The 12,093-nt window shown below is 59.5% G+C and overlaps 1 protein-coding gene across 2 annotated transcripts in view; it reads left to right on the forward strand.

Annotated features, from left to right (window-relative positions):
- The window catches only part of BCR (BCR activator of RhoGEF and GTPase), a 104,672-nt gene that overhangs the window by 60,467 nt on the left and 32,112 nt on the right, over nucleotides 1–12,093 (forward strand). For both annotated transcript variants that reach the window (XM_045819774.1, XM_045819775.1), the window contains 4 exons: nucleotides 4,542–4,649; nucleotides 7,668–7,728; nucleotides 8,977–9,029; nucleotides 10,709–10,849. In XM_045819774.1, the coding sequence (XP_045675730.1) occupies nucleotides 4,542–4,649; nucleotides 7,668–7,728; nucleotides 8,977–9,029; nucleotides 10,709–10,849 (363 nt within the window). The remainder of the gene's footprint in view (nucleotides 1–4,541; nucleotides 4,650–7,667; nucleotides 7,729–8,976; nucleotides 9,030–10,708; nucleotides 10,850–12,093) is intronic.

Below are 12,093 nucleotides of genomic sequence, written 5' to 3' on the forward strand. Positions count from 1 at the left end.
CAGAGTGGGGGCTGTTAGACTTTGTTTCATTTGTGCAGCTCCCTGAATTAAAGGCTCTTGAATCACTTGCAGAATTTGACTAAGTGCTGTGGGGGCAGGTGGGGGACTTGGTCCATAAAAATCAAGGCAGTGGGAAGGAAAAGCGCCCTCGGGTCTGAAGGAGGACCCTGGCAGAGAAAAGCGGTAAAAACAGAACTTCCGACACCAGCCCGTCGGAACCAGGAGGCACATTTAGTGCTTGAGACTTAGGCAGTGGTGCCCCGGGCCCTGCAGGATGTAGGGCTCGTCCTTGCAGACAGGCTGGAGAAATGGAGGGGGCGCTGGTTTGCAAACCAGGAGTTGCAGATCAAGGGGCAGCCTCACACTGTGTGTCAGTCTGGTTCCTGAGTAGTGGGGCTCGGGGTGCAAGGTGGGGGTGCTGAGGCAGCCCTGGAAGGCAGGCCCCATCTTCCCATCATGCAGAGGAGGAGACTGAGGCTGGAAGGTCTCTTGCCGGGACTTCCCCCTGCCTTTCAGGAGCCATAGGACTGAAGGGCAGGTGCTGGTGGGTGACGGAATGGCAGAGTAAGGGTTTCTGAAAGGCCCAGTGGGCCAGCACTGGCCACAGAGCCCGTCGGCGGAGGTGTCCGCGGTGAGTCACAGGATGGGAGAGGCCCGCCGGGAAGGCAGGCCAAGCGCCTCTCTGGCCTCCGCTGACCACAGGGCCCGAGAGGAGCCAAGGATGCGGCCTTTAAACAGTCAGCGGGTAGGAGCCGGCGGTCAGATGGAGGAGTTAGTAGGCCCCTTGGTGCCGGCCAGGCCACACCGGGACGGGGACTGCATCTGGGGTGCACCCTTAGCCTAGGTGGGATGAGGAGGAACTTGCTCAAAAGGAAGAAACAACTCAGGGACCTGCGGATGAAGGAGAAATCCCTCAGACGGGAGCTGCCAGACGGACATTGGGCTCTAACGTGTGAGGTTCGTGTGTGAAAATGAGTTCCCCCATCTTCGCACTCCCAGTCAGTCTTGTTAGGTGGGGGCTTGTGCAGGGGGGCGGAGGGGTCTGGATATGAGCCTGGCATTTGTCCAGCACAGAGGCCGCCCCCTCTACCGGCCGCCCCCGTCCTTGGACAGTCCTGGGAGGTGTGTGCAGGCCAGGCCCGTGTGACGGGGATTTCACCTCTGAGGACCCCCAGTTCGGAGTCCAGGGTTACCTGGGCCTCCTGTGCTCATGCGCTTTCCCTGAAGCAGAGTGCGAGTGGCCCCAGGTCACTGGGCCCCCTCTAAGGGCACAGGGCGTGGCCATTAGTGAAAAGCAGCTTCCCGGCCCTCTGGGCGCTCAGACGCACAGTCGGCTGGACCCGGGACTCGCCTTGGCCCGGCTTGGGCTCTGGCATTCCTGTGCAAGGCACGGCTTTCCTGTGGGCCGTCCCCCGTCACTGCCCTGGGACAGAGATGCGAGGAGCCCCGGCTCCATGGCCAGAGGGCAAGGGGCCGCGTTTTCATGCAGGTGCCCCCATCCTTGAGGCGCCCCCCTTTCCCTCTGTGTGACGTGTCAACAGGTCTGAGCCCTGCGGGAGTGACTCGGCCTGAAGCCGCCTGAGACACAGAGAGAGCTGTGTTATTGGGAAGGGACCCAGAACCAGCACTTCCCAAATAACATTCTGAAAGCACTTGGAAACTTTTTTTTTTTTTTCATTTTTAATAGTCTGATGAATGCCAGAATTCGGAAAGTTTTTTCTGGTTTTGCTGGTGTCCTGGAGCTACCTTTGTGCATCAGGCGCTGCCACAGGAAGACTGGGGAGCGAGGTGGGGCTGCAGGGAAGTCGCACCCCAGTCCCCGCGTGCTGAGTGTTCCCGTGTGCCCACCCAGGCTCGGTGCCGGGTCTCCCCAAGGACAGGCAGGCAGGTTCCTGCCCCCGTCCCTTCCGACCAGCTCGGCTGGGCTGGCCCGGCTTTGCTCTATCGGGTGTCTGGCTGGGCGAGCCTGAGAACCAGAAGGGACTGCCCCTCGACGCCCCTTCCCGTGGAGGTGCGTGGTTGACTGTGGCCCCTCAGGGCCCGTTTCTGGCTGGACTTGATCGGCTCAGTTTTTTGTTGTTCTGTTCCTTTCCAACTTCCTGCCCAGTTGTAAGAACAGCACGAAGAACTCTCACGTGCCAGGCATGCCAGTTGTAACATCGGCCCCATTTGCTCTATCTTTTTCTCTGTCACACATGTGTGTGTGCCCGCGCGCACACACACACACACACACACACACACACAGACTAGTTTGAGAGTAAATTGCAGGTACCTGCCTTTTTACCCCCACAGCCCTCACTGTGTATTTGCTAAGGGCAAGGGCGTGCTCTTCCCCGACCCACAGCCCCATCGTCGTCGAGTGTGGGCGGGGACTTCCGCACCGACGCGGTGCTGTCGTTCAGTGTGCGGTCCATGCGCACGCTTCTCTCGGGCCGGTCATCGTGTTCTCTGTGGCCTCTCTTGTTCCTTGATTCAGGATCCAGTCCAGGGTCACAGGATGTACTTGGTCGCCACGCCTCCTTAGTTTTCTTCCATCTGTGCCGGCTCCTAGGCCTTTGCTTATCTTCCATGGCCTTGACGTTTTTTTTTTGGAAGGCTGCAAACCATTTTGGGTCTGTCTGATGTTTCCTCAGGAATAGATTCAGGTTCTGTGTTAATGGAGAAAAAAATCCCACAGCTGTGTCACTGCGTCCTTCTTGGTGCGTCGTGTCTGCAGGCACGTGATCTCCCGTTGTCCCATTGCTGGAGCTAAAAGTGTTTGGCTAAAAGTGTGCAAATGAATTGCCCGGAACTTCTCCCAAGCCATGTGGAGATCGTGAGCTCCTTGGGATGGGGCAGGAGAGGCAATGAGAGGGGCGCCCTCCCGCAGGCCCTGCCGCGGTGGGCCGGCGCTGCCACAGCAAGAGTGGCTCAGACGACAGCGGCCTGTTTTCCCACAGTTCCAGAGGCTGGAAGTCCAGGATCAAGGGGTCAGCAGGGCCGGTTCCTCCCCAGGTGTCTGTCCTGGGCTTATAGATGCCATGGTCTCCCTGCGCATCCACATGAGCGCCCTCTGTTCCTGTCTGTGTCTAGTCACCCGGAGACACCAGTCCTGTTGGATGAGGGCTCACCCTGACCCTGTTTTAACCCGAATCACTCCCCTTGGCCCTGTCTCTAGAAGCAGCCACGTGCTGAGAGGCTGGGTGTTAGGGCTTCAGTTTGAAGGCATGAAATTCAGCAGTGACCTCTCTTCGGAACTTGGCTGCACTGCCAGCTCTTCGGAGAGGCCGTCCTGGCCCTGTTACCTGAAGCAGCCCTTTGCCCTGTTACGTGTCTGTTCACTTATTTAACTGTCGTGTCACTCCGGCCAGCACGGCGTCTGAGTGGTTCATGGCTATGGAGGGGGTGCCTAACGCAGGGCCTGGTGTGGGTCTGAGGCACTCGGGGTCCTGTGGAGGCGGGAGACGGGAGAGAAGGAAGGGCTCTGGGTTGGACCAAGGGACTGCTGGTGAAGAGCCTGGTGTGCGGGGGCGCAGCGTTGGGAGGCCGGGCCTCTGCAGCTGCTGCACCCCTGGGTCCTCCATGCAGCCCCACGGGGAGTGGGGTCAGGAGGTCAGACAGTGCTGAGACTGCCTGCCTTACCCAGTGTCTGGGGTTGTCATCTGAAGAAACATAAAATTCAATATAAATGCAGATGTGAGTAGAAATAAAATTTTGGTTCTGTACAGAACAAACACCAGGAATGGCAAAGCTTTAGGCTTCCAGTTCCTACTTGGCTGCAGTGGGAGGCCCGGCCCGAGAGTCACTGGGGTCCCCGGGGTCTGCCCTCCCCCTCCCCAAGCCTGGGTTTTCTGGCGAGGATGAGGGCTGGCTCCCCACAGCTGCCTCTGAAGCTGACCTGGGGCTCAGGGCGGGGTGGCAGCTGCACACACGTCCTTCCCCCGGACGTTGTTACTCACCTGAGGGTCTGAGCCAGAGACCCCCACCATAAATGCCTCTGGTTCCACTAAGGCCGAACAAAACGCCTCTCGCCTTGCAGCCAGCAGGTCTCGCACCTGCCAGGTGCACAGTGTGACACCTGGGCCCTCACCAGGTCAGGGAGGCTCGTGTCTGAGCAGAGACCCCCTCCGAGGATGGCTGGGCTGTGTGTGCCTTCTGTGCCTGAAGGGATCAGATGTGAGTGGAGCTCTGTGCCCACCACAGGCTTGGGGGGCTGAGACCCCTGCCTGCATTCACTGACAACCTTGAACTTTAGCTGCTGCCAAGTGGCACCATTTAAATGAGTCGGGTGGGAGGAAGAAGCAGCTGTGGAAGGGAACGGTTACCTGCGTGGGGCGTGAGTCACATCTCATGTTGCTGTGGGAGAGGGAAGCCGGCCTGGGCGTGGGGAGGGGAGGTGTGGGGGAGGGACGCACCGAGGAGCTGAGCTGTCTGAGCCCTGTCTGCACTGCCTGCCGCCCCTGCGGCTTCTCCAGAGCTGCGCACAGAAGCTCGTTTCTCAGGAAGATGGGGAGCAATGGCACCTGTCTCACACCTGTCCCATCCTCTCTTCCTCCCCGCAGGCCAGCCAGCTGGGTGTGTACCGGGCCTTTGTGGACAACTACGGAGTTGCCATGGAAACGGCTGAGAAGTGCTGTCAGGCCAATGCTCAGTTTGCAGAAATCTCTGAGGTATGCACAGATGCTGTTCCGACAGGTGCACCTCTACCTCCTGTGGGCAGGCCGTGGGCTAGTCATTGGTGCCCCACGACCCGGGAGAACAAGGTGCATCAAACCGAGGTTCCGTTGTAAGCCGCAGCCGTTCCCAGATGCCTCTGGGTTGGCTCCGTCAGCCCGGTGCAGGAACGCTGCTGTGAGCAGACAAGGAGCATCCAGGATTCCTGCCCCTCAGGACCAGGCCCTGATCCTGGGGCTCGGTCGGGTCCCCCACACAGATGCTCTGTTGCACTATCCATGTGCGGTGAGGGGCGCCCACAGTTCTGCCCTGTTCACAGAGGTCTGGACACGGAGTCCTGAGGTCACCTTGGCACCTTGCTGCTGCAGAGCAGGCAGGAAGGCATCGCGCTCCGTTGTTCCTCTGGCCTGCCAGTGACCTTGAGACCTGAGGAAGTGAAGCTGCAGGCACTGGGAAGAGGCTGGAGTTGCTGCCCTCTGTGGACACCGTGGGGGGAAGCTCCAGGCCCTGGAGGACTGAACCCCCACACCCCAAAGTGTTAGCGTGGAGCCTCGCAGGAGCCCCTCAGACACGAAGAGGACGAGCTGTCGGGCTGGTGGCCACACCACGACCAGACCCACGCCCTCCCCCACCCTTTTTCTGCCCCCATAGCAACTGGGTGACGTTTTCTTCTCTCAGCGCGTACACTCACCTTTGCTTTTTGATGTCTCCCACTCCTGTGGGAGCTCTGACTTGCCTTCCCCCAACTAGTAAGGACTCTAGGTGGAAAGATCCCCGTGTGAGAAAGGCAGCCTTAGGAAGAGAAATGGCAGCTAGAAACAGGGAGTGAGCTGGGGTTCTTGCTGGGAGATAAGCACGCTCCGACTCCCAGACCTGGCGGTTTTTCAAGGGCTTCGTGCCATTTTATAATCTGTCACAGGAGGTGCGATATCGTGAGTCCTGGCCCTTATCATCTCCTGGGGCGATAACACGTGCCACGTGTTTCTCTAGAGCCCCTGGGCGCCCCGGTCCCCGCCCGGTGCTGCCGGGGACGGGCTGCACACACCCAGGGCTCCCACCGGCTGCAGGCTTCCCTCCCCAGCTGCCCTGCTTCTCCTGGCGCATTCAGTTCATTCCTTTCCCTGGCTCGTTCAGTTACAAACCCCACACCCGTAACAGCTGGAATGTTGGCACAGAATCCTGAGTGTCTTGACAAAGGAGAGACCTAATTCTCAAAGGGCATGCTGTGGTTAATTGGGGTCAAGTTGAAGTCCACCTGGACAGGTTTCTACAGTGGAGGGAGAAAGCAGTGGTGGGACACCACCCACTGACTGTACACAAGGGAATCTAAGCCAAGGCTGGGGTGCAGGCAGTGTGGGGTGGCACCTGGGGGCCAGCCAGCAGCCCGTGCTCTGTAGAGCTGGTACCACTGGGTGGCATTCACTGTGGCTCTCCATCCACATTTGAAAAAGATCCGAGAAACTGGAGCCTCTAAAGAGCAGAATGAAGCCAGAGGAAATGGAAGCAGCAGCCACAGGGAGGTGTTAGGGGTGTGCTCAGGGGTCAGTGTGGGGACTGGCCGATGGCCTCGAAGGACAGGGATGGGCGGAGCAGTGCTCGGTCCTTCATCTCCTCCCAGGACCAGTGTTGAGAGACAGGCATACAGCAGTGTCCAATCAGATCAGACCGGAGCTGCCCTGGCTGGGCTGCAAAGAGGGCTCTGAAGTCAAGTCAGTTTGAGGAAAGGCGCAGTGAGGCCAGGCTGGAAGGACTTCCCAGTCCTCATGCACATCACACTGCGCAGGGGCAGGTGCATGCGGGCTGCGGCCCAGGCTCGCGCGAGCACAGCACCTGGTTTCTGCAGAGTCTCAGTTCTGCTCCCGCGCCCCCTCACAGCACCTTGCTGCTGCAGAGCAGGAGTGTCCCCCTGTGATGCTGAGAACTGTGCCAGCACCTGAGTCAGTTCCTGCCATTCTCACGATCAGACTCCTTTGGCAGCTGCCGAGGAAGACGTGCGGCAGAATGACCACTGTGAGGGGCCTTAGACTCTCTGGAAAGGTACCACAGCGCATTGTGGAGTTTGGCCCTAGTGAGCTTTAAAAACATCAATCATTTTTTTGTTTTAGTCTTAAGAGGTTTCCAGCTGAGAAGTCTGGAAAGCGATCTCTGAGCCCGTTCTTGTCCCTGTGCTGTTTTTGTTTTTGTTTTTGTCTGTTGGTGTTGGGAAGCCTAGAACTGGAGCTAACCACAGCTCCTTCCAGAGACGATTTCAGGCACAAAGGGGTCTTTTATCCTCATTTCTCGGGGCACCTTGGACCAAATCAGTGACGTCTTTGGTGCAGTTGTGTCAGGCATGACCCACCCATTAGAAAGTGCTGCTCTCCTCGTGGGAATCTCAGCCCCTCATTGGTTAGCGGGTACTTTTGCTAAGTGAGGAAAGAGGAGGTGGAGGTGGGATGGGATATGGGTCTCGGTGGAGGCCCTGCCGTCTCCACAGGTGTGTTCCTCCAACCCACCAGCCCCCGCACGCTGTGTAACGGCCCCAGGAAAGCAGTTCCATGCGTGTAGGGAGGGCACCGCCATTTGCCACGCTGTGCAGGGTTCTTGGTGTCAGAGGTTCCCAACCATGAGTGATGTTATCCCCAAGGATGCTTAGCAGTGGCTGGGGACATTTTTGATACAACAGGAGGAGGGCAGTGCTACTGCACTCACAGATAGAGGCTAGGGATGCTGCTCATATCTCAGGATGCAGACAGCACCCCACCCCCAAATAAGAGAATTTCTGGCCCCAAATCTCAGCGGTGCTGGGATTGAGAAACTCTCCCAGGCTGCGGCATCCAGGACACGTCACGTGCCTGTCCCGCCCTGTTCTTCCTGCTGCTGCCCAGGACACAGGCTCGTGGCTCGCTGCACCGGGCATCCTTTACAGTGACACGGGGTGAGATTTCTGCTGATGGTTCCTGACCAGGGGACTTCCTTCCACATCAGAGCTGCCCGAGTGGTCCCCTGCGATAACCTGCTTTTTCCCTTTTCAGAACCTGAGAGCCAGAAGCAACAAGGATGCCAAGGACCAGACGACCAAGAACAATTTGGAAAGTGAGTTCTCCATGCCAAGGTCTCTTTGTGCCCCCGTCGGGGTGGCAGCTGCCAACAGGTGGAGCATTTGCTGGCAGAGCGAACCTGGTGCCCTGCGGGGTCACCCTCTGGCGCCTTTGCTGCTCTAGACTTCCATTAGTGATGTCGGGGACACGTGGAGAATGTGGGGTGGGGTGGGGCGGGGTGGGGTAGGGAAGGACAAGGTCGGGACCCACTTTCCAACAACAGTCACAGCCAGGGAGAATGGTAGGCGTTAGCAGATACCCACAGACCAGGTACTGCCGGGCATTAAAAATGTCATCACATTGTCCCCAGTAGCCCTGTAAGGAGGATTTTATTTTCTCTTCTTTCAGATGATAAAACAGGTTTAGAACAAATGTAACCTCCATAGAATGCAGGTCCCTAGGGGCTGGACAGAGGGGGAAGCCAGAGCCCCCAGACTGGTGGAAAACACCGTGTCAGGAACAATAGGTCACTTATCACTTCCAGTCGTTGGGAGAACGGGAAAGTCACACTCACAGAGCACAGCCCACGTGTCTCTGGAGCCCACAGCTTCACCCTGCTAAGCCTCAGTGCCCCCATCTGGAAAATAGGGATAACAGTGCACTTTCTACACAAGTCTTGGGAGTCACGTGAGGAAATGCACCTGATGTGTGTCAGAACACGTCTGAGCACCCGTGCCCTCGGGGCCGTGCTCACCACGGAGAGTCGGGGATAGCCAACACTTTCCAGGGCTCCTGCGCTGCTGGAGTCCAGGTGTGTCCGTCCCCCTGTGATGCTGAGAACTGTGCCAGCACCTGAGTCGGTTCCTGCCGTTCTCACGATCAGACCTCCAGACCGTCCAGGAGAGAGCCATGTGCTGGTGCGCTCCCAGGGGCCCTCGCTGGCCCGTCCTCACCAGGGTGCTGGTGGGCTTTCCAGCCCCACGGGGAGGGGCAGTGACACTGAGCCTTTTTAGCAGTTGTCACTGAGTCAGCCGTGTCGGCTCGGGTTCTGAACAGCCGCTCTGGACTCCACACTAAGGGCACAGTCTTAGCAGCTCAAAGCCGTGGGCCCTGGCCTGTCCGGGACTTGAGCTTTGCCCTTGTCACTGTGCAAAGGGGCTCTGGGTCTGCTCTCGCCAGCGGGAGGCGGGCCCTCCCGGGGGATGTGGGGGTTGGGGCCGCTCCCCTCAGCCGACCCTTGCGGCGAGGAAGAGCAGGCGGTGGTCCGGGTCTGCTCTCCCCACGTGTGGCCCTCTCTCCGCAGCCCTGCTCTACAAGCCTGTGGACCGGGTGACCCGGAGCACGCTGGTTCTGCACGTGAGTCGCTGGGCCCAGGGCACTGGGGTTCTTGGCCCCTGCTGTCCTTGGGCTGACGCTGGTGTTTCTCAGCTGCCCACCTGCTCCCGTGCCTCTGTTGCCTGCCTTTATTGAAGATGCAGAAACGAGGTGCCCCTGCCATCCTGGGGCTCACAGGTTGGGGTGGCAGGGAGAGCAGAGCAGGCGCTCCTGGTGTCCTGGGTGTTCTGTCTGGGGCGAGTGTGGGGAGGGATTACGCTGTCTAGTGCGAGGAAGGTCTTCAGTCTCAGTGCGTGACTGGGACCCGAGGTGGTCGGTTGGGGGTGCGGACAGTGGGTGCGTGCTGGGGCCTCGGGGGTGACTGCTGCCTCCCAGTGGGGGAAGGGGATGATGGGGAGGCGCCGTCCTGGTAGGGCCATTTCTGAAGGGGTTTTGTTCACACTGAGAAACCACCAGGACATAGAAACGGCCCCTAATCCTACTGCCCAGGTGACTTTAGAGCAAGTTGTACGTGAGTGTTTTTTTCTAATGTACAACCAAGGTGCCGAAGCGTGTGAAGTTTCCATTTCCTTTCCCACGTCCTCCCCGCAAAGGAGCCGCCACCACAAGATTCTTTGTGCGCAGGCCAGCACACGTAAACATGTGTTTTAATTACACAAAGGGAGTGCTGTACACACCATTCCATACCTTGCTTACCCCCCTCGGTATCAATCATATTGTGGGGATCGTCCAACTTCGGCTCAGACAGCTCTGCCTCCTTCTCTTCCACTCAGTGGACACTTCATCATTTCCTACCGTCCTCCGACAGAGAGGTTTCAGAAGGAGGGAGGCAAGGTGGGGTTTCCAGGGTGGAAGGATCTGGGGGTGGCTCCTCAGAGTCTCAGAGACCCTGTGTCGTGTCCCCTTGCTGTGATTGGCCCAGGCCTGCATCACTGAGTGTCCAGACCGGGAGAAGCCAGAACGGCCAGGGAGCGAGTGGTGGGAGGCCAGCCTGGGACCGCCAGCCCACAAGCCTTCCTCCGTGCCTCTCCCATCTCTCCCGTGTGCAGAGATTCGGGATTTGGGAGCTCGGGGATTTTGTCTGTCTAAACCAGGGAGCTGTTGGCCTGGAGGACAAAGCATGTGCATTCCTAGTGGAGAAGCAGTCCACCCTCCACCTCAGTTCTTAGGCGTTCGTCTTAAAGAGCAGGAGCTGGGGAGGCCCAGCTGGGGTTTTCGCCGGACCTGTACTGACTGCTGGTTCGAAACCAGGACCAATTCTGCCCCCTAGGGGGCATACTGCAGTGCCGGAGACACTTTTGGTTGTCACAACCGCAGATGAGGAGGTGCTACTGGCCTCTGGTGGGTAGAGTCCGGGGACGGTGCTGAGTCCTGCAGGGCACAGGACAGGCCCCCACCACAAAGGATCATTCAGCCCAAAAATGCCACCAGTGCCAAGGCGGAAAACACCTACCCTAGACCCTCAGGGTGGGAGCTCTTGGCAGCATGCAAGCAGCCCGAGCGCCGGGAGTGCTGCTGAGGACCTGCTTCGAGAACACTCGCCCGGGGCTGCCCACGTGGCCCGGCCCATTGGGAGGGGTGGCAGCGGCACCTGGAGAGCCTGTGGCCCTGGGCCACACCCTGTGCGTGTCTGGGGCTTGCGCCGAGGTGGGTGCCACGGCCTCACTCCCTCTGACTCGAGTCCTCTCCTCCCGACACAGGACTTGCTGAAGCACACGCCCCCCGGGCACCCCGACTACCCTCTGCTGCAGGACGCCCTGCGCATCTCGCAGAACTTCCTGTCCAGCATCAACGAGGAGATCACGCCCCGCCGGCAGTCCATGACCGTGAAGAAAGGCGAGGTAAGTGTGGCCGGGGGTGGTCAGGGTGGCCCCAGCCCGCCTGAGCTGAGGGTGCGGGGTCCTCTCTGGTCCTCAGCAGACTGTCCCTGGACAGTGCCACCCTTTCGGGGTCCCTGATCCTGTGAGGAGGGCATCACAGTGGAGCTACACAGGTGCGTGCCTCACTCAGGTCCCTTTCTCTTTCCGCCACGGTGGGTCGTGCCCAGGGCAGCCCTTCTCATCCCCACACCTTGCCAGCTAAGGGCCCCGAGAAGAGACGGTGAGAAGGAGGGTGGCAGGCAGTCTGCCTGGGACCACCCAGTTTCTCCTGAGTGTTCCTCTGTTTAAAGGCAGTTATTGCTGGATTTAAAGACCTGAATGAGGAAAGGGAGGTGCGTGTGTGGTGTATGTTTGTGTCGTCAAGGACATGGGCAGGGCGTCTTCGGCTGGCAGTGCTCCTTCCCCCTCCGCCCTCCCTCCCTGACGGCCGCTCCAGAAGAGGGGCTCAGAACGTGCTGGCCCGGCCCGGCCCACCCCGTGGCTTCTGCCCCTTCCTGGGAGGGTCTCAGGAAGGTGCCCCCCCCCCCCCCGTGGGCAGCGTGTAGTGTGCCAGGGGAGGTGTGCCAGTCAGGGAGCCAGCCCCCATCGGGAACGTGTTCTGTTGGAAGTGGCACTGGAGTGAGGGGAACCTACTGTGGCCCCAGCTGTCTGACCCGGGCAGGACCCGGGCTGGTGGTGAACATGACAGAAGCTGCCACTGAGAACCACTTCCTCCTCTCTTGTGGTTTGTGTCCCAGGTGCTTGGTGTCAGGGGCCAGCCCCCCAGCACCCAGGGTTTTTCTTCTTCTCCCACCCTGGGTGAGTGGGCAGGCCACTCTGCATCCTCCACACACCTCCTTGGGAAGTGGCTCCTTGCGTGCTGAGCGGAAAGCTCCCATGTGCCCGGAGTCTCATCAGGCTTGGCTGTGAGCGAGTAGCTTGGTCACATGTCTGCTGGCAGGCCTGGCCCTGGAAGAGCGTGGAGGAGGGAGATGTCCACTCCACTCCACTCCCAGGCCCTGAGGCCAGGCCAGCGTGGGGACCCGATCCTGGCATCACCACAGTCCCACCCACCGGATGGCCGGGAACAGGTGTTCCTCAGCCCTACCCTGCTCCCTGTCTTCAGAGCAGGCAGGAACACGGCCCTGCCGTGTGGGTGCCTGGGTCCCTGAGGAGGCCAGCACCCGGTGGCTTTCCTGGTGGTAGATGTTAGCTCTCTGGCAGCC

The sequence above is a fragment of the Phyllostomus hastatus genome, unplaced genomic scaffold (assembly GCF_019186645.2).
Source record: "Phyllostomus hastatus isolate PE091 unplaced genomic scaffold, TTU_PhHast_1.1 phas_scaffold_387, whole genome shotgun sequence".
NCBI lineage: Eukaryota > Metazoa > Chordata > Mammalia > Chiroptera > Phyllostomidae > Phyllostomus > Phyllostomus hastatus.